The sequence below is a fragment of the Macrotis lagotis genome, chromosome 2 (genome assembly GCF_037893015.1).
Source record: "Macrotis lagotis isolate mMagLag1 chromosome 2, bilby.v1.9.chrom.fasta, whole genome shotgun sequence".
Classification (NCBI taxonomy): Eukaryota; Metazoa; Chordata; class Mammalia; order Peramelemorphia; family Peramelidae; genus Macrotis; species Macrotis lagotis.
In genome coordinates, this window is record NC_133659.1 from 216,501,216 (window position 1) to 216,524,253 (window position 23,038).

A 23,038-nucleotide genomic window follows, 5' to 3' on the forward strand; every position below is an offset into this window, starting at 1 on the left:
GAGATGATGAAAAAGGATAAAAAACATCACTTGTACAAAAATATTCATTGCAGCCCAGTTTGTGGTGGCAAAGAGTTGGAAATCAAGTAAATGTCCTTCAATTGGGGAATGACTTAGCAAACTGTGGTATATGTATGTCATGGAACACTTGTTCTATTAGAAACCAGGAGAGATGGCAATTCAGGGAAGCCTGGACGTATTTGCATGAACTGATGCTGAGTGAGATGAGCAGAACCAGAAAAACACTGTATACCCTAACAGCAACATGGGGCCAATGATCAACCTTGATGGACTTGCTCATTCCATCAGTGCAACAATCAGGGACAATTGGGGCTATCTGCAATGGAGAATACCATCTATATCCAGACAAAGAACTGTGGAGTTTGTAAAAAGACCAAGGACTATTAACTTTAATTTAAGGAAAAAAAACCTGATATCTTATTGTCTGATCTTGCTATCTCTTATACTTTATGTTTCTTCCTTAAGGATATGATTTCTCTCTCATCACATTCAATTTGGATTAATGTATACCTTTGGAAACAATGTAAAGACTGGCAAATTGCCTTCTGTAGGGGGGGAGAGGGAAGTAAGATTAGGGGATTGTAAAATTGTAAAACTCAAAATAAATAAAATCTTTAAAATTAAAAAAATAAACTCTAATCCACTTTTCCCTGAATTGTAGATATAATTGTGGGAGACTATGAGTTCAACTTGTGGGAGGTAGTTTTATGTCCACTATTCTTATTCTTCTACCTTAGTACATACTCCTTTCTGAAAGTGAATTGCCTGGCTGGCTAATTGTTATTAACTGATAATCTAGGGGGATGTATGCTATAACTCCCAAAAACAATGATCCATGAACCCTTATGTCTATTCCTACAATTTGGAGGAGATAATAGTAGGTGAGCTTGGGGGATTAATCCCAACCTGTATGAACTGGGATTTCAGAGCATAAACTGTTCTTTCTTTCTTTGTTTTTTGTCCTTCATTCTTGAAGAAAACCATGACATTAGGGATGTGATGCCATGATAAGCATATGAATTGAATTTGAGTGAGGAAATGCTGTGCTAAGTCACAAGTCTTTCTCTTCCAGCACCATCTGGGTCCAGTGATCAGATATGAATCAATTCTAATGGAGATGGCTCTGGATGGGAGCAATCAGGTCTTGTCCAGGGTCTAGTAAGTGTCAAGTATCTGGGACTGATTTTGAACTCCCATCCTTCTGACTTCAAGGGTAATCCTCTATATTATATCTATTCGTGACTTTAGTCTTTCATTACCATTACCATTAACCTTGGTTAATTCAATTCAATTAGACAATAACTTACTGAGTAATTCTTACAACCAAGTATGCTTCTAGATGTTGGCAATACAAAGATCAAAATGAAAAGCAGTCCCTGCCCTCAAGGCATATATTTTCGTGTGTGTGTGTGTGTGTGTGTGTGTGTGTGTGTGTACAACACCTGGAAGAAGATAAAGAGAAGACAAAATAATTTGAGAAAGGGAAGAACTCTAACAACCATGTTAGTCAGGAAAGACTTCTCATGATTGGTTGCATAGGAACTGAACCTTTAAAGGGATTGTGAAAAGTAAAGGTGAAGAGGATGTACATTCCAGGAATGGAGGATAACCTCTGCAAAGTTATGGAGGTGAGAATTGGAATACCAAGTACAATAAATCTATTTAGTCAGAATAAAGGATGGGATTGTGACTAATGTGAAAAAAAGGTTGGTAGGTGACATAGTGGCTAGAGTGAGGGGATAGAGAACACCTGAATTCAAATCTGACTTTAGAAAGTTACAAGCCATGTTATTTCATATTTAATCCTATTTACCTCAGTTTCCTTATCTGTAAAATGAATTGGAGAAGGAAATGGTTCTGGAGGGCAATTTGGAAATTTGTCCAAAGGAAATATGCCATAAAATTGTGCATACTCTTTGAAACCATTCTAGTAGCTTTGCCAAGAAACTCTCCCAAAAGGACTGAAAAACAACTTCAGGACAGCAAGATAATCTAGGAATAGATTATGAAGTATTTTGTATTTTATCCTAGAAGCAAATCTCTCCATCTTTCATGGCCTCTGGAAAATGAGAAGGTTGGACACGCTGACCTTCCAGGTCCCTCCCAGTTCTAAATCTAGGATTTCATCTACCAGGATATGCTGTAGATTTATGAATACAAAAGTGACATGGCATCACAACCATGTTTTAGGAAAATCTCTTAGGCAGTTCTTTGATGTATGAATTGAGAAGAGACTGGAAACAGTAAGAGAGCATGCAAAAACCAGGATAATGAAAATTGTGCAGGTAAAAGGTGCTGAGGGCCTGAACTAGGGTGGAAACTATGAGTGAATTGAAGCAAATGGATGAAAAATATAATTGAGAGTAAAATTTTTGTTTGTTTATTTATTTTTCAATTACAGGTAAAGATAGTTTTCAGCATCCTTTTGCAATTTTTTTTGAGTTCCACAATTTTTTTCATCATCTTCCCTTCCCACCCTCCTCCTCATGGCAGTAAACTTATCTGACCTAGATTGTATATGTAAAATCACATTTAACATTTCTGTATTAGTCAAGCTGTGAAAAAAGAACTAGAATGAAAGCAGAAAAACATAAGATTAAAACATAAAATAAGTTTTATAAAAGTGAAGATAGTATGCTTGGTCTGCATTAAGAATACAGGTTTTTTCCCCTCCCGAGGTGGAGGACATCTTCCATAACTTGTCTCTCAAGATTGCCCTTGATCACTAAACTACTGAGAGGAGCTACCTTAGACATAACTGAAAATCTCACAATGTTGCTGTTACTGTGTATAATGTTCTCCTGGGTTTGCTCATTTCACTCAGGAACAGTTCATGCAAGTTTGTCCTTGCTTTTCTGAAATCTGGCTGCTTTTTATTTCTTAGAGAACAATAGTACTCTATGATATTCATATACCACAGCTTGTTTAGCTATTCTCCAACAGATAGGCATCCCCTTAATTTCCAATTCTTTGCCTCTACAAAAGGTGCTGCTATAAATAGTTTTGTACGTGTGGGTGATTTTGCTTTTTTAATCATCTTTTTGGGATATGGACCTAGTAGTGGTTTTGTTGGATCAAACAGTATGTACAGTTTTATTGCATATTTCCTTTGAACAAATTTCCAAACTGCCCTCCAGAATGGTTGAATCAGTTCACAACTCCATCAACAAAGCATTAGCATCCCAGTTTTTCTATATTCTCTCCAAGATTGATCATTTTCCTTTTTTGTCATTTTGGTCAATCTGATAGGTGTGAAGTGGTACCTTAGGGTCGTTTTAATTTCCATTTCACTCTAATCAATAATCATGTGGGAGCATTTTTTCATATGACTATATATTATAATCAATATAATAATCAATATAGATAATTTCTTCATCTGAAAACTGCCTGTTATTATCCTCTGTTCACTTATCTTCTTAAAGGTTTTATTTTTTTTTTTAAAGATTGTTCACATATCAATTGGAGAATAACTTGATTCAAATTTGACTCAAATTTCTGTATATTTTAAAAATGAATCCTTTCGAAGAATGATGATGATATTTGTCCTTCCTTCTGGAATAGGACCATGGCATCAGGAGAGGTGATGCCATGACAAGCACATGAATTGGATTTAGTTATGTCATCAGCCTCATTTTCTCCTTCAGAACCATCTGGGTTCAGTGGCCGGAACAACCAGAGATGACCCTGGATGTAAAGCAATCAGGGTTAAGTGACGTGTTCAAGGTAACACAGCTAGTAAATATCAAATATCTGAGGCTGGATTTGAACTCCCATTCTCCTGACTACAAGAGTGCTCTCTATTTACTGTGCCACCTAGCTCCTCCACCCTTTATCAGAAACACTGGCACTCCTTCTAAGGTTGGTTGCATTGGTTTTATTTGTGGAAAACTTTTTAAATTAATGTAGTCAAAATCATCCATTTTGCAATTTATTATTTTCTTTATCTCTTTTTTGGTCATAAACTTTTGTCCATTCCATATATATATGACAGATAGACTATTACTTGTTCTCCTAATTGCCTTATGATATCAACCTTTTATGTCTAAATTCTGAACCCATTTCAACTTTAACTTGGTATAGTATATGAGATGTTGGTTTATGTCTAGGTTTGTGCCTTTCTATCTTCCAGTTTTCTCAGCAGTTTTTATCAAATAGTGAGTTATCTCAGCAGAGTCTTTGAGTTTATCAGAGTAATATTGCCACCGACTTTTGCTACTATTTCTTTTGTACCTAATCTATTTCATAGATTCACTTCTTGATTTCTTAGCCAGTACCTAACAGTTTTGATGACTGCCACTTTATAATATACTTTTAGATCTAGTACAGCAAGGCCATCTTCCTTTGCATTTTTCATTAATTCCCTTGATATACTTGACTTTTTTGTCTTCCAGATGAATTTTATTATTGCATTTTTCTAGCTTTTTAAAGCAATTTTTTGATAATTTGATTGATATGGCACTGAATAAGTAATTTAATTTAGGTAGAATCATCATTTTATTATATTAGTTTGGCCTAATCATGAACAATTAATATTTTCCCATTGTTTAGGTCTGATTTCATTTGTGTGAAAAATGCTTTATAATTGTGGGTTTGTTTTGGGAGGTAGATTCCCAAATTGGTTGAGTTACTTTGAATGGAATTTCTCTTTCTATCTTTTGGCCTTGAGCTTTTTTTGTATAATTGAGGGAAATTTGAAGAGAAGGATAGACTGATGAGGGGCATGGTGGAAGGTAGAGTTTCGTTTTAGATGCCTACTGGATATCAAGATGTACATGATTATCCAATGATTATGGAATGAAGTTCAGGAGAAATTAGGACTGTATTTAGAGGATATTTCAAAAGTTTTAATGTAAATATAAGTTTTACTAGTTTAAATCTGCATTAAAACTTTTGGGAACCCAGGATAGAATTTTTTGCTTTACCTGCACAGAGATAATTGAACTTATACAGATTGAGCTGATCTCTTAAGAACATATGTATATAGAGAAAAGGGAAGCAATCTCTAGGATCAAACACAAGAAGGAATAAGAGCAATTAAGACTTATGAGTTTTGAAATGCTTATTCCAACATGAGTACATTATGTCCCATAGCACTAAAACTTCTGGAGACCAGCCTCAATTTCTCAAGCAGAGCAAATCCTATCTATGTTTAGGTCAAAGAAGCTCCCTCAGTGACTTGATCCTGGAGAAGGGACAGGTATTGGTATCTTAACATACAATATCACATTCTTTTCTTTTTTGTATTTTCTTAGTAAAAGCATTTACTAAAATAATGTATTAAGAATTTTTATGTTTATTAGTTTTTAGTCATGTCTGACTCTTAGTGGCCCTATGTGGGGTTTTCTTGGCAAATATTCTGAAGTGGTTTGCTATTTCCTTCTCCAGCTCATTTACATGTGAGGAAACTGAGGCAAACAGGGTTAAGAGATTTTTCCAGGGTCACACAGCTAGTAAGTATATGAGACCAGATTTGAGTTCAGGGAAATAAGTCTTTCTGATCCCAAGCCAGGCATTATATCTACTGTACCACCTAGTTGCCCTGCATATGAAGAATAGTAGTATTAAAGTCAGCTAGATGGTACAGTGGATAGAGCACTGCCTTTGGAGTCAGAAACTTCACAATCACCTAGCTATGTGACCTTGGACAAGTCACTTAACCCCACTACCTTTCAAAAAAAAGGAATAGTAGCAAAATATTTCTTCCATAAAGCTAGTACTCACTCACTTATAACTAAAATGGTACCCATCAGTTGGGAAATGGCTGAACAAATGACAGTGTATAAATGAAATGGAATCATAGATAAACAAAATATCAATTGGAATGACAGTGAAGCACATATGTAGAATACATGTATAACAAAACTCACAATTCTGATACCACCATGCCTATTGGTTCTTTTTTCTCTTTATAGAAACTTCATGCTTCTACTTTTCCCTCAATGCAGTGTCTCTACTTGCTGAGCTCCTACAAGTCTGTGTCTTTTCTTTTTATTCTTAACTTTAACAAATACTTAGCAAAGGGACATTTCCATATACAGAGTCAAACAGAAAAAGAGGATTGTACCTAAAATTATAGTTCTCTATTATGTATAGCTTTTTTTTTTAAATGGGACAGCTTGATGACTCAGTGGATAGTGCACTGGACCAGGAGTCAGAAGACAGATAAGTTCAAATTTAATCTTATAAACTTGCAAGTTATATGACCTTGGGTAAATCACTTAACCTCTGTCTGCTTAGACCACAGAAGGAAATGGTAAACTACTTCAGTATCCTTGCTGAGAAAACCCCATGACAGAATAATCCATAGTAGGGTCATGAAATGGCAGACATGACTCAATTAGAACAAATTCTTTTTTTTAAAAATATAAAATAAAGTTAAGCTGTAGCTTTCAAAATTGGCCTGTAATCCTTTCTAGCCTTCCTTCTGTACTCTTCTCTGCATTTCATTTTAAATTTATATTTTAAAATTTAAAATTTTAAACATTTTTTCAAGTATCAAACATTCATTTTTCCCCTTCCACATAATCCCTTACTTTAAAAATACAAGTGAAACCAATTTCCATATTGACCACATTCAAAAATCATTCTTGTTCTAGATATTACTGCATCATGTTTCTCTTATTATATCATGCCATCTGTCCTCTAGAATCATAACTAATCATTGAGTTGATCAGAGTTCTTACGTCTTTCAAAACTGTTAATTTTTATAATGTTGTTTTTATACTGCAAATCATTCTCCTGGTTCTTCTCACTTCACTGTGCTTTATTCCTTACATATCTTCCCAGGTTTCTTCATTTCTTTATAGACAAAAGGATCCCATTTCATTTATACACTATCATTTGTTCAACCATTTCCCAAATGATGGGTACCATTTTAATTATGTTCTTTGCCTATGAAATATCTTCTATGAATATTTTTGTAACCAAAGAACATATTCCACTTTTTCTGATGGCTTTGGGTTACAGACCTGATGGTAGTATTGCTATATCAAAGGATATGCACAGTTTAATAATTTGGAGACCACAGTTCAAAACTGCTTTCCAGAATGACTACTAAATAATTCACAACTCCACCAATTAGTAGCAAATAGTGTTTTCCTGTAGCTCTTCCAAATTTGTCATTTTCCTTTTGGCTGATATGAAGGGTGTGAAATAGAACCTCAGAATTGTCTAATTTGTATTTATTTATTAGTGGTTTTTTTAATATGCTATTGGTAGCTTAGGTTTTTGTCTATAACATTTGATCATTTATCAGTTGAGAAACAACTTTTATTGTTATAAATTTGAATATTGTTTCATTCTATCTTGGAAATAAGACTTTTATCAGAGAAACTGGTTACATAGATTTTCCAACAATTAACTGTTAATTTCCCTTTTAATCTTAGTTACACTGAATTTGTTTATGCAAAGCCTTCTAAAATGTATGTACTTCCCCCAAACCTATTTTCTTATACTTTTCCTCCCTTTTGCTCCCCATTCCCTTTTTTAAAATAAGAAGAAGGATGGTGTGGAACAGAAGTGCCAACACCAGTGTTCTTTGCACAAAGCAGTTATCATCCCCTTGTCCCTATTCTTTCTTTTATCCAGACCTTAATCATAAGTTTTTACCCTTCCTCCCTCCCTCCCTCCCTCCCTTCCTTCCTCCTTTCCTTCCTCCCTTCCTTCCCTCTTTTGTTTGTTTCTTTCCCAATCTTCAGGATATTCCTCTCACCCCTGCACATTGAGTTTGTTTTGCTTATGACTAAACCATCCTTAGCTCTTACATTTCTCATACTGTCATTTCTTCTTTCCCCCTTTTTTCTATTCTTGTTTTCCCATTACGTAGAATGTGTTTCTATACCAAATTCTCCTGTGTTTTCTTCTTCCTTTGACTAGTTCATATGAAAATGAAATTCAAATGATACCTGCTCCTTTCCTCATTTATTTTCTTTAACTTGCATACCTCTCAATTATGTGAGATAAGCCCCTTTTCTCATTCTTAGTGTATTCTTTCCCATCTCTTTCTGGATAAAAAAAAGTCACATCCCCAGACCAGACCCCACTATCTTATTTGACTTTTAAGGCACCTAGATAACTCAGGGTTCTGAGGGAATATATGTTTCATTTTTTTTTGTTGTTTATCCTTCATTTTTGAAGAGGATCAATGCCATCTCAATGCTTGGGGTAAAACAGGAGGTGATAGGTGATGTCTTGACTTGTCAGTGAGACTTTAAATGAGGCAGAATTATACAAAATGGTCAACCTTATTCCCTCTTCCATAGTCATCAGAGTCCAGTGGCAGGATAAAAATCAAGATGACTGTTAATGGCCCTGGGATGCAGTGGATGATCTTGGTGTCTTTGATGTCTGACTAAGCTCTGAGCGCTCCACAGTGTCTGCTTCATGGCCCTTGGAACAAATTGTTCTCATCCCTTATTCTTTATTAGAAGGAAAAGCATTTTATCCCTATAAAGTAGTTTTTGATTGCTCATTTACATGGCTCTATGTGTATGCATGTGAATTCATATGTGCATATATGATTCATACACATGTACACATACACACTGTATTGCTGAATTAGCTCTGAATTCTGGGCTTTGAGTCCCCCTAAACAGGCCCCTCGGGAAAGTCCAAGCTGTTACATTCCATTCTACAGGGCGTGACACATTATAGCTACAATTCTCTTTCCTTTGAACACCAGAGCAATTATCTCCTACTACTCATTTGGCATTTATCTCCTGTTATCTGAGCTGGGACTAAGGGAAGGCAGTATAGGCCTCAGGAGTAATGTCCAGGAAGAAGGATCTGTTTTTAATAATACTTTTTATACATATGCCACATGAAATTAGTTGATGGAACTAAGGAAGTTTGTTTAGCCTAAAAAAAAGAGAAGATTCAGAGTGGACTGATAACTGAAAGTATTTAGAGAGCTATGATGAGAATTGACCTGTTCTATTTGGTAACAGAAGGCAGAACAAGAAGTGAATGGAAATTAGAAAGAGTAGATTTAAGCTCAGTATAAAGAACATTTTCTAATGGGGAGAAATGTCCAAGAGGAGAACAAGATTTTGGAAGTCAAGTCATTCTGTTTCCTTGGAGGTATTCAAATGGAGGATGAATGATCACTGATCAGGGATTTTGTAAAAGAATTCTTCTTCAATCATTGTTTGAACCAGAAGGTCTTTGAATTTCTTTAACAACTCAGATTCCAGGATTGATTTAGACAATCATCCTTCTCTTTGTTGTCAATAATCAATGAAGAATATGCTTGTGGATACACTGGGGTAATGTGAATTATTTTCCTCTAGCTACTTTGAATTTATCCAGAGGAAAAAGATACCATGTTCTCTTCCAAGGTTTCTTGAGAATGTCAATCTATCCTTTGAATCTGAGGAAGTTAATGTAATAAGGAATGGATAAAAGATGTCTGTTTTCCTCATCTATTTCTATATTATCAAGGGGAAAAAACTATCATCTTTTCAACAGGTGATTATTTACTATATTTCCCTGTAGAGTCTTTGCATGTTAGTTAGCACCACTATTGTTACTCATGCAGTTTATTTGGTAATTTGCAAATGTGCTGGTTAAACCCTGTGCCAGGATGTTCTACAGAAATTAACTTTGGAATGTAAAATTATTTTCTAAGTTAAGAGTCTGGAATCTGGGGTGGCTAGGTGGTGCAGTGGATAGAGCATCGGCCTTGGAGTCAGGAGTATCTGGGTTCAAATCCGACCTCAGACACTTAATAATTACCTAGCTGTGTGACCCTTGGGCAAGCCACTTACCCCCATTGCCTTGAAAAATCTAAAAAAAAAAGAGTCTGGAATCTTTTTACATTGTATCTAACTTATAATGCACATAGTTTAATAACTAACCAGGATTACTCATTGTGAGATAAACACATATATATTAATGATTGTGAAAAGTAGTGGTCACCAAATCTTTGTGATCATGTACTCCATCAATAAAAATATTTAAAGCACTCATAATTGTTGATATCTACTTATTTATAAATTAACTACTTTGCAATATCTTAATAATTATGCATATGATATAATATAACAGAAAGTATAAATATAAATTTCTGGTCTGGTCAGTTGACTTTGTTGTTGGGTTTTGTATGACTCTTCATGACCCCATTTGAGGTTTTTATGGTAGAGTTACTGGACTGGTTTGCGATTTCCTTCTTCAGCTCATTTTACAGATCAGGAAACTGAGGCAAATAGAGTTAAGTGCCCTGTTTAATTAACTTAATTAAATGTCCAGTGTCACAAAGCTAGTAAGTTTCTGAGTCAAATTTGAATTCAGGAAGATGATATTCCTGATTCCTTTTCCCCACCTAGCTGCCCCTCAAGGTACGTTTTAGGAATATCAATTTGTTAGTTGTGTGGTGGATTGATTGGAGTTGAGGAAAGAATTGGGGCAGGGAGACCAATCAGAGAGCTAGTGCAATAGTGCCTATGAGAAATAAGGAACTGAATGAAGGAGGTGCCTGTCAGAGTATAGAAAAGGAAATGGATAGAAGAGATTATGTGCAGGTCGAATTGATAAGATTTGGCAACCTAGGATATATGGAGTGAGGAAGAATCAGAAATCAAGCAAGACAGGTTTTAAATTAAAGATGAGTGACTGTAAGGATTGGAGGGACCACCTACAGAAATAGAGTTCTAAGAAGGAGTGGGTTTGGGGAAAGATGATGGAATGAGATCAGTGATGCAGTTCAAAATCTATTCATTTCAGTTCATCCTGCGCTATTCACTTTGTCCCACTGAAAATGAAAAGCAGGATAGGATGACAGCTCAGCCCCTGAACACTTTCTAGAACACAAAAATTTACAAAGGCTGCCTGGGGTGACATGTGGACAGACAGGGCAGACCCAATGGGTGGGGAACTTTTGCTTGTGGATATTAGTAGAGGTTGCCCAGTCAGGGTTTAGTTATAACTTTCCCCAAGGGACTGATGACCACAGTCATAGGAGGTCATTTGCAGATGGAACAGAGAAGAGGAGTGTTGGACAGTACTGGAGGAGAAGAATATGGAATTGTGTTGGAAACAAGCTTGCAATTAGCTGTCTCAGGACAGAGACCCTACATTCCAAATAGTTTCCCTTTAGAATTATGCCACAGCCTCCTTGTAGTCATGCTAAAAAAATCCATTGTGGATACAACCCCCATTTTGAAGACGAATCAGTGAGATATCTGTATACTTACTTTTTAAATACTAGCCTAAAATGGGTTGTAGCGGAGTTCAATAATCAATTATTTTAAATAAATACCCTTCCTAATATATGTATGGTACACTCTGTATGGGAAAGGAATCTTGTACAACTGTACAATATTAGAAATTGAAATACTTTGTGTCACACCATAGAAGTACAAGCATGAGTACTGAACCCTATCAATACCAACTTACCCCATCCCTATAATGAGGAAGGAGGAAGTGCATAAATATTTACCAGCAGGGTGTATGACTGAGAGAGTCACACAGAAACACAGGGTAGAGATAGAAGGGGGGAAAAGAGATGTGCCAGGAAATGTATCAGAGTATTACAGCTATTATCTCATTTTATCCTTACAATAACCCAGAGAGGTAGGTGTTGACAGAGTGAGACAGACAGACAGGCAGGCAGGCAGGCAGGCAGACAGGCAGACAGAGAGAAAGGCTTGAAAGCTGAGTTGCATGATCTGCTAATCCTGGGAGTGTTCACTGTCTCAAGCAAGATTGCTATTACATGGTCTGGTGAAAAGAGTACCAGTTAGGACTCAGGGGTTTCAAGTCCAACACACAGTAACATCAGGGGATTGGAATACGATCTTCAAAGTCCTCCCAAACCCCAACAGAAAAGTCCGGAGAGGAGAAAAGGAGAAAGGAAGAAAGAAAAGGAAAAGCAGAAAGAAATGTTGAAAAGAGGGATAAGGGAGAGAAAAGAGGAGCAAACGGAAAAAAGGCGGACAGATCCGCCCCGCTGAGATGCGTCTTCCTCCTTGTCCTCCTCCTCCTTCTTCTTCCTCCTCCTCCTCCTCTTGCAAATTCAGTGTGCCCCCACGCCCCCAACCCCACCCCCCTTTCCTGGCTGCGGGGAAAACATGGAGACTCAGAATCCGCCCCATGACTAACTCCTGCACCACGGAGGAGCCGACACACACATAGTCACACACACACACACACACACACACACACACACACACACACACACACACACACACACACACACACACACACACACACACTCTCTCTCCACTCTCTGGGCATGCTCAGTCGGCGGGGCCGGTTCAGGCTGCTGCCACCTCCACTGCCAGCAGTGGCAGCGCAGTAGCAGCGGCGGCAGCGGCGGCACCGGCGGCATCGGCAGCAGCAGCAGCCCCGCCGCTCCCGCGGCCGCCGCCGCCGAGTCGGAAGCCCGTGCGGAGCCCGCCGGGCTGTCAGTGAGAGCCGGGGTCGGCGCGCGCGCGGCGGCGGTTCGGGCTGCGGCACCCGGGGCTCCTGGCGGCCCGGGACCCGCGGCGGCGGCGCCACAGCCCGGCTCCTCTCCAGCCGGGACCTCCCGGGCTCCCTCCCACCTGGCCCGGGCTCTCGCCCTTGCTCCTTCCCGGGGAGGCCAGGGGAGGTGTCTGTTGCTCCCCTCCTGCCTCCCGCTCCCCCGTCGGGCTCCAGCTTCCCCAGGGGAGGCAGGTGGTGGTTTGGGGGGACCATGGCCGACGTTTTCCCGACCAACGACTCCACTCCACTCCAGGACGTGGCCAACCGCTTCGCCCGCAAAGGGGCGCTAAGGCAGAAGAATGTGCACGAAGTCAAGGACCACAAATTCATCGCCCGCTTCTTCAAGCAGCCCACCTTCTGCAGCCATTGCACCGACTTCATCTGGTAGGCGCTCGCCCCGTTCGGGGCTGGGGTCGGAGAGAGGCGGGGGAGGAGGAAGGGGCGAGGTGTGGGGTCAAGGCGGGGCGCCGTGGGGGGAGGGCGGCAGCAGAGAGAGGCACCCACCGGCAAAGGCACCGACGTACCCACTCCAGGGTACCCCGTGGGCAGTTGCACTTTCACACCTATGCAAACTCTACGTCCTGGCACTCAGCTGACACGCCTATACACACTCCTGAACACCACGGGGAAAGCTGAACCACAGTAATGTACACACACACACACACACACACACACACACACACACACACACACATTGATCCGCCCACATTGCTTAGTGGCGGAGAAACACCAATGGACACACACTAAATGATACAAACACACCCACAGCTACTCTCATTCACTTTACTGACACCCCCTCCACGCGGTGACAAACCCACTGGCGGGGTCTACACTGACAGTTTCTTCCTGGCGTTCCCTGCCAGGCTATGAAGTAGAGGCTGGCACTGCCAGGCATTGACATTTACACACACACAAACACACAGATGCTGATCAATTCAGGCCGCCCCTCTTCTACACGCGCACACTCGCACAGGTAGTAGAGCAATGGTGTGTGGCTATGTGGGTCAAGGAAACAAAAAGCCAAAGGGAGAATAGTTTTCCTGGTCTCCCCGGGAGAAGCTCACACGGGAGAAACTGAGGAGCTGCTGCAACTGTGCTGTCACTCATTCCAAGCCTCCTCTTTGCCAGAGGGCGGGTGTTGGTTCTGTGAATGTGTGTGTGCTTTTCTTTCTAGCTTACACTCCACTGAACCTTGTGCCCTCGCCTACTGTAGCTTATAACTGCTGGGCACAGAAAGACTTCGACTTCTCTGAGTAAGCAAGCAGAGAGAAAGAGCAGCAAACTGTTGCAAGATGTGGTGGGGGAGGAGGCAAAGACCAGGGGCATTTAAAATAGACCCTGTTCAACACAAGATTAGTCTTGCAGGTCTGTAGACGAGAAAAGATTCCCATTTAAGAAAAATACCATAAGAAATAAAGACCCCTTATAATTATTTTAAACTGAAGATCTGTCCAATAGAGCATAAGAGCGATAGGTGAGGGAAAGTACTTCTTCCTTGCTACCGTCCTTCCAAACTGTTACCTTATACATCTTTTCCCCACCTCCTGTTCATAAATGTAGGCAGTCTGCAATTGTTTGCAAATATAGTTCCTTAGATTCTAGACCCTAAAAGGACCACCTTTCAACTCCATGGAACTCAATGGAACGTATTTATAAATGTGAATATATGAAAAATTAACATCAGGGCAAAGGACAACAGCAAACATTTTAAGCTTTCTATCTCCACTAAAAAGATATATTTTGCTTATTTCAAGCTCTTAACGCTTCCTTTTTATTATTATATATCATTTAAAAAACAGAACTCTATTTGCTGCTTAGTTCTTGAGAAAACTGCTAAGTGGAAAATCTGAATTCCATTATACATCATTTAGTTTGCATGTTCCTAGGATCAGAGGCTAAAGAAACAAAACTCCTTTGGGTTGACAGGCAAAGAGAAATGATCAATAAAAGCACCTTCCCTCCCCTATTATTACTTCAATTGTCTAGAATGTTTGTGGTAAGATTTCTCTTTCCTTTCCTTTCCTTTCCTTTCCTTTCCTTTCCTTTCCTTTCCTTTCCTTTCCTTTCCTTTCCTTTCCTTTCCTTTCCTTTCCTTTCCTTTCCTTTCCTTTCCTTTCCTTTTTCCTTTCCTTTTTCCTTTCCTTTTTCCTTTCCTTTTTCCTTTCCTTTTTCCTTTCCTTTTCTTTTCTTTTTTCCTTTCCTTTCCTTCTTGTCTGGATGATTGTTTCAGTTCCTACCTTCACCTAAGCTAGTGTAGTCTAATACCATTTTCTAATTATCATTTGATTTACAATTTCTGTATTTACCAAAGTTTTCACTTGTCTTGAAGCAGTGAAGCTAAATATTTATATTAATATATCATATTAGAAACCATTCTAAAATTATCTGCATTTCTGAACTATTTTCATTTTTTTTATTTTTTTAGAAATACTTTGCATCTCATTATCTATTTTAAGTTGCTTTTATCCTGAAACCATTTTTTTTTATTCTGGACACAGCTAATATCAAATGATTCCTAAAAACACAAGTCTGTACATTAAGTGAACTCAGTAAATATTAAATGATTATTAATCTCAAATGCAAACAATAGATACAATGATTTATTTGTAAAATCAGTCACTTAAAGTCAAAATTAAATTTTAAGAAAGTTTATTTTCACAAATTCTAGGGATTGGGAAGACAGTATATCCTAAATAAACTTTTGAAAGTTTAATAGGCATAGTTAAGCTGTTTTTAGAGGGAGAAAAAGGATACTCATTCTTTAGGGATAAAAAGAATACAATTGCTTTCTGGTTCAGTGGGTAAACTTTTAAAATAAATAGTAGTACAATTTCTAATGTCACACCTGTAACCTTTTGAAAGCTGAGTATCAAATGCATAGATATGCAAAGCTGAAAACTGTGACACTCTGAAATATTTATGTAGTGTAGGTGCAGGATAGATTGTGGAAGCTTTTTCCAAAGTTGAATCTATAGAGGTGGTAATCTGAGCATTCACCACTTTAAAGTATATTTTTGCTATGAGATCTGAATGTTTTATTGGATAACTTTTAAATGTGTAAAAGTAGCCTGCCCCTTATTTTCCTTGAGTGTTATTATACAACGCAAAATTTCTAAAGAGATTTTTGTTTGTTTTTTTTAGGGGGTTTGGAAAACAAGGTTTCCAGTGCCAAGGTAAGTGATATGATTTTCTTGGCTAGGTATGTGTATACTCTGTCGGATTTTGTTATTAAACCTAGTAGAAATGATGAAATCTATGGCATGAAATGAGTTACACCAGTAAGGCAAAATATATAAAGTCAGCTTTTTCCTTGTAGGAAACATATATGGTTGTATAATTGGTTAAATGTCATGAAATATGAAGAACAGGTATTTGGATTGTTTAAAAAAGAGAGAATTCATTAAAAGAAATAGGTCCTAATCTCTATGCAGGACAGCATTTCTTCCTCCTTAAAAAAAAAAACTTTCTTTTTTTTCAGGGAATGTTCTTGTCAGCAACTACTGTCTGTGTGTGGGTGTTTAGGAAAATGGATCTACTTTATATTCATATGGCTATTCTTTCCTGTTTTTCTTTGTTTTTCATCATTATCTGTTTTACCTATACACTGAGTTGTAATGATTACAATTCATTTTAGGTGACACTGAGTTCCTATGTCAAACTTTTAAAAATCCATTTTAATATTGTATGCACATTTGATAATGCATTCAATTTTTAAATGGATTTTTTTTAAAAAAAAGGTCATCATGACTGTAGGCCTTATCCTATCCAAAACCAAGTTTGTATTTACTAATAGAATGGACCTGATATGATAGTAACTGGACCTGCAATGTTATGATACAGCACTTTAGTTTCCTTAAATGCTCATCTCATTGTGAAAAATAAATTCTTTTGGAAATGTGCTTTTGATTAAAGTAACTTTCATAAAGTAACTTCATGCAAAATTGTTAAATTTTCAGTTTCCATACTCCATGGAATATCATTTATGGTACCTAATAATAATGATAAAAACAGTGAACCTCTATGAAAAACTTTAAGAGGTTTATTTGACTTGGCCAAGGTGATATAGCCTCCAAATCCTGTGCTCTATTTGCTGTTCAACTATTGTCCCTTACCTATTGTAAATTATGCATACTTTAGGATCTTGTTAGCTCTTTTTCAAATATTTTGAAGTAATTTACTAAATTGGAAGCCATTTTCTCCCCTTCAGGCTATCAGTTTTATTTATTAGTTAAGTGTTAAATGCTTTTGACAATTCAGAAGAGTACACAGTGAAATTTTATTATCTTGTTAAATTTTATGTGCTCTTAAAAAAAAAGCATTGTAAAAGCTCACAATTTCTAAAGTCTAATCTTGTTTTTGAGTGATATTCATGGCATACTAGATAGATTCAAAGTTAGAAAGATCTAGGCTCATAATCTGTTTCTAATAGATAGATAGGTAGATAGATAGATAGATAGATAGATAGATAGATAGATAGATAGATAGATAGATAGATGATAGACTTGGTGACTCTGGACAAGCACTTTGAAGTACTTTAGGAAATTCTGTAATACTTTAAGTTATGGGAATAGCTGTAGATTGGTAAAAGAGTTTCCTACATGAATGAAATCATTGCTCTAGAAAAGAAAAATTGCATTTTTTGTTTAAATGATCATTAAATTAAATTAAAAATAAAGATTTCAAAATGAAGTTGTAAAGATAAAAAAGAAATATTTTGCCCTGAAAACAGTATTATTATTATTCACTTCATTAAACATATTATTGAAACAGTTATAACAAATATTAAATTTCCTTTTTAGAGGTTTTTTCTCATAGTACTATTTTCACAATTATATTTTCAAAACTCCATGATAAAGTGAGGCCCATTTATTATAGTCACCTGTAAGCATGCTTTAGATTTGAATATTCCCTTAAATTATCATTCCCTAATATCTGCATTCTCTTATAAGATTGTTTTTAGGTCAGTGAATGATTTTTCTATGAAATTAACAACATACATGTAAGTAAATATTTTTGAAGAAAAGGAAAATGATAATTACACACTATGTTAGTCTTCTAGTATAGATTAAAGGAAGAGACAACCATTTCTAAGTCAGGGAATTTGACTTTAATAGCAAATATATGACTTTTTTAGCATAGTATGATTTGGGGAGGCAAAATGCTAAAGTTAGCCTGTTTTAAGTCTACTGCATCTGATTCAGTGCAATAAAATAGTAAGTCTTCATGTTGTATATCTGGGATTTGATTGAGTCTTTAAGGCTCAACAATTAATTAAGTAGATTATGTACTATTATATTCTCTGCTTTTCACATCTAAGAGAAGCTGAGCATGGCTACCAGAAACTTGCAAAAAAAAAAAATTTCTTTTTAGAAAAATTCAGTCTATTGGATTCCCTCTTAGATCCTGAAACCTCGTTAAGAGTGTTTAATCTGGGAAGTAGAAAAGAACCTCCTTATAATATTGCTTTATCTATAGGACAACATCATAATGTTACTGTAATGACTTACTAGGAAATTATTTTGTGTGTGAGTGTAACTCACTTATAGCAAATCTGATACATGAAAATCTAGATTCACAAAATTTGGGAGGAATTATTAACTTTACACAAATATTCTTTGTTTTACTATAGAATTACAACATTAGTTCTTTTTTTTTAGATTTTTTTCAAGGCAATGGGGTTAAGTGGCTTGCCCAAGGCCACACTGCTAAATTAGTTCTTTTTAAAAAAATATTTTATTTTTCCTATTATATGTTATGAAAGTTTTTCAAAATTCATCCACATGCATATGCATATTTTAAAGTATACATCAGTTCTTTAAATTGTTAAGTTCTCTCCTGAATTTACTTTGCTTTGAATGAGACTCTTTAGCATGGTATCTATAGTAGGTAAAGTGAGGCACATCTGTTTTTAGTATGGAATGGTTAGTCATCTCCTTCCTCTATCACTGGCTCCCCCCTTCTCTTTCTCCCTCTCTCTTTCTAACACACACACACACACACACACACACACACACACACACACACACACACACGCCATTTAATTTTAATAATGTTGGGAATTCATGGATATAGTATTTTCATCTTTTAATACAGAAAAACAACTCCTTTCTACTTCTAGTCTTAGAACACAGAGGTTAAGTGTGACTTGCTCATGGCAATACAACTTAATGTGTCATTCTGAGGACCTGAATTCAGGTCTTTGTAGACTGACTATTCATTAAACCACACTATTTTTCATATCAGCCTGTAATTTATATTTTATGAAAATGATGGCTAGAGAATAAACCTTGTAGTCAAGAAGACTTGATTTCCATTCATTTTATGTAGCATATACAATCTGTATTTATTTTGGGGTAGTCTCAATGTTCTAGAACCCCTGGCAACTTTCTTCAGATTATAAATTGTAGAGTAATAAATCAGCCAATCAACAAGAATTTATTAAGCTTTTGTGTTGGCCACTGTGCTAAGCACTGGGAATACAAAGAAAGATAAATGAAGTCCTTATTTTCTGGGAGTTTGCAATCTAACAGAGACAACATCAAACAATTATGTGACAACAAGATATATGCAGTATAAATAGGAGATAGTCTCCAAGAAAGTCACTAGCAATAAGAGAACTAGGGAAAGCTTCTTGTAAAATGTAGAGACAAGGAAAGATGGAATTCCAGTTATTTTTTTAGGAATGGTGGTAAATCTTAATTGCTGAAGGAGACAAGGAGAGTTAGAAGTCCAGTTATCCTTTAGGAATGGTAGTAAATCTTAATTGTTGAAGGAACCATCTTTTCTTGGATTTTCTTACACAATAAAATCATGGTCCTTCTCCCTGTCCCCCAAGTTATGATTACACATTTTTGTATTATACAATGTGCATTATAACAAATCAATAATATATATGTATATATATGGAAAGTACCCACTATTTAAATAAAGACTCTTATAACTGACCTAGTTATAATCCCTATATCCTTGTCCATAAATAAGGAGGCTAAGCCATAAAATCTAATGTTATTGTTAGCCAGTAAAAGCTAAGTAGCTATTAAGAGAATAATGGTCGAAGAAAGAATAGAATTTTAATCCTTAAAACTGACTTCATAATTTATGGCATCTTAGAGAATAAACCCATGCAGCGAGGGAGAAGTAATATCTTTCAGAAGCCTGAAAAAATGCTTTCCTTTTTTAAATAATACAAAAGTGGAAACTAGAAATTTTTCTGTAGTTGTGTTTAACAAATTATTCCTAGTGGTTTCATGACAGCTTTACCCAATGTAACTTACCTAGTATTCTTATTTATGTTGTAGCACAGGTGTACAACACTGAAAACTGATCTTTCCTGTGTAGTTCACACAGGAAGATCCTGTTGTGAGATGTTTACTCTGTGGGAAAAAAAAAGAGGAATGAAGAACAGTTGGCTCAGTAAGCAGGTGGTCAGTGGGTTTTAGATACTGATGAAATGAAATATTTTTTCTTGAAGTTGTTTCCAAAGGTGAAATATGTGCCTCATGGGAATTAAAACCACCCCTTATTTTACCTCTTTTTTGTCACATGAATTTAGTACTGTTCAAAGATCTCAGTAGAATAATTTATTTATTTTGCTGAATTCTCCAAGCATCCCAGTGAGGCCGGGGCAGTATACAGTTAAATATCCCACCACTCAGTTGAGTGAACAGTGGTATGCTGAGGGTAGGTGACTTGTCTAGGAGGATTAGGATGCAGATGGAACTGATATTTAAGGATCCTGCCACTAAACTGGTATATTTGATCCTAAAGTATCTCAAGATCAGTGGTATATAACACAATAATGGATTTTATAATTTAATGCTTATATGGCTAGGTTATTTTCTCCTTTCCTCCTGAGTCAGTGTAGTTGAAACAATATCATCTGCTTATCTCATGATTGGAAAAGGGAATGAGCCAACTCCACTTTCTCCTCTTCAAGACCCAAAACTGTCTCTAGTTACACAGGATAGAAACAAATCCTGGAAATGTAACTTGATTATTGGCTGTGCAAAATTGTAACTTTTAAAGTCCACTGTTATCTATTTATTTTATCTGGATATTATTACATTGTCTTTTTTGTCTGCTTTTCTCATCTTTACTATCTTCATAATTCATTTCAACAAATGTTTATCAGGTATTTAGGTGCCGGACAAACAAAAAGTCCCCTCCTTGAAAGAATTTCCAACGTCCAGTCAAGGTTCAGACCTGCTTTGTCAGGGTCTATTTGACCAAAACTTCTTAAAGAGGCAGCATTAAAATAAAATTCTGCCACTTTACAATTTGCCAATAGAAGTTAATTGTCGGGGCGGCTAGGTGGCGCAATGGATAAAGTACCGGCCCTCGAGTCAGGAGTACCCGGGTTCAAATCCGGTCTCTGACACTTAATATAATTACCTAGCTGTCTGGTCTTGGGCAAGCCCCCATTTACCTTGCAAAAAAAAAAAAACCTTAAAAAAAAAGAAGTTAATTGTCTTTAGATGATCAAACCATGGATGGTCGGAAACTGCCGCATTTACTGGCTTTAGAAATTGCCATAATGTTCTGTTCTTCAGTTTTGAATCATCTCAGTGCTAAGAATTTAGCAGGTATTGTTACTTAAACTATACCTTGAAGTGAGATTCTGTGGTTAACAGTTCTAAGAGAAAGCTATTGCTCTCCTCTCTTCCTGTTAGTGTGTGTTTTAGTTTAAAAGTCAGTAGATCTTTCCATTAGCTACTGTGAGTAAAGGATGTTTCATGTTGGCTCTATATAAGAATCAAAGACAGTGTTTGATGGAGGAAAAAGCTCAATTTATAGCACAAAAGGAATCATGTTTAGTACATCTGAACTGAGAAACTTATTAAAAATAAGTTTCTCACGTTGGAACTTGTTTCACTCATAGTAAAATTTCAGAGTAACAAAGTAATAGAATAAAATAATTTTAATTAAATAGAAGGGAAGGGGGAAAGAGTCTTGTAGTCTTCAAAAATGCAAAGAGATATTATGGTAATATGATGAAACTAACTGCCTCCTATGAAAATATTTAAAAAATAGGTTTACATCTTTCTGGGATGGTTTACCTTAGATTTTAGCAAACTGTGGTAATGTATGCTAATTTTCTTTTACAATTTTTTCGTTGATTTTTTATGTTACCAGAATTTCTGTTTCTTCCCTTTCTCTTCCCAGAAAATTACCCCATATAACAATATTATTTTTCAAGAAAAGAGGATAAAACCCTGATCAGTATATCAAAATAGTCTGAAAATATATGCAGTATGTCATGCTGTAGTGCACCTGTGTATTTCCTACTTCAGCAAGGGTGTTGAACGGGGGGGGGGGGGGGGGGGGCGGTCTTTTTCTCATCTTCAGGGCCATATTTGTTTGTTGGAATTTTTTAATATTCATTTTTAACTGTGGTGTTTTATTCCATTAATATTATTTTAATAATTGTGTATTTTTTTCTTCGCTTGCTTACCTCTCTCTGTCATGTAAACTGTATACATTATATTCATCATTTCTTATAACACAGTAATATTCCATTTTATTCATGAAACATAATTTAGTCAGTGGACATATATTTTGTTTCTACTTCTTCCCTACCACAAGAAGTGATGCTGAGAGTAGTTTGGTGTATATAAAGGACTTTATTTTCAATTATCTTCTCAGTATAAAAGAACAGTTATGTTTTAGCATAGTTCCATCCAAAGTACTTTCCAAAGTTAGTGAAATAAAACAAGTAAATAAACAAAAAAAAACAAAGTAAGGTGAAATACTGTAATAGTATATAGATAGTGTCCCAATCCCTACAGGATTTGTCATCTTTTACCAGTTTTCTAGGTAATAGGTAAAACCTCAGCGTTATTTTTTTATTTTATTATTAATGATTTGGAGTATTCTTGCATTTTGTTGTTTGTGACCATTTTGCAATTCTTTGAGAGCTGTTCATATCTTTGAACCACACAGGGGAATATTTGGGAAATAGATTTGGTCTTTTTATAAATATATTAGTTTATGAACCTTACATTCCAAACCCTTATAAGAGAAATTTTTTCTCGTTTATTTATTTCTTTTTCCAACTACATGTAATAGTTTCCAATACCATTTTTTAACATTTTTCTCCCTCCCTCCCTCCCTCCCTTCCTTCCTTCCCCTTCCCCTGATGAAAGCAATGTAATATCAGCTCTACATCTATAATCATGCTAAACATAGATCTATCCATATTGATCATGTAGTGAAAGAAGAATCACATCCAAATGGAAGAAAAAAATTAGAAAAGATGACATAATTCATAAGACATATTTTTTGGAAAATTGAAGGTCTGCATTTAAACTCCACAATCCCTTCTCTGGATATGGATAGTTTTCTCCTACACAGGTCTTTTAGCATTGTCTTTGATTATTGTACTGCAGAAATAATCAAGTCCATCATAATTGATCATCTCCCTATTTTGTTGTTAGTGTGCATAATATTCTTTTACTTCTGCTCTCTTTACTCAGCATCAGTTCATGCAAGTCTTTCCATGCTATTACTTTCCTTGTCCTAGGTGCATTAATTTGGTCTAGTAAGGGCTTTTCAGTTTTAT

General features: G+C 36.5%; 1 protein-coding gene across 1 annotated transcript in view; it reads left to right on the forward strand.

Moving 5' to 3' along the window:
* The first annotated feature begins 12,508 nt into the window (after positions 1-12,508).
* Positions 12,509-23,038, forward strand: part of PRKCA (protein kinase C alpha) — a 487,054-nt gene continuing 476,524 nt past the window's right edge. The window contains exons 1-2 of the mRNA XM_074224747.1: positions 12,509-12,864; positions 15,622-15,653. Of these exons, the coding sequence (XP_074080848.1) occupies positions 12,692-12,864; positions 15,622-15,653 (205 nt within the window). The 5' untranslated portion in view covers positions 12,509-12,691. The remainder of the gene's footprint in view (positions 12,865-15,621; positions 15,654-23,038) is intronic.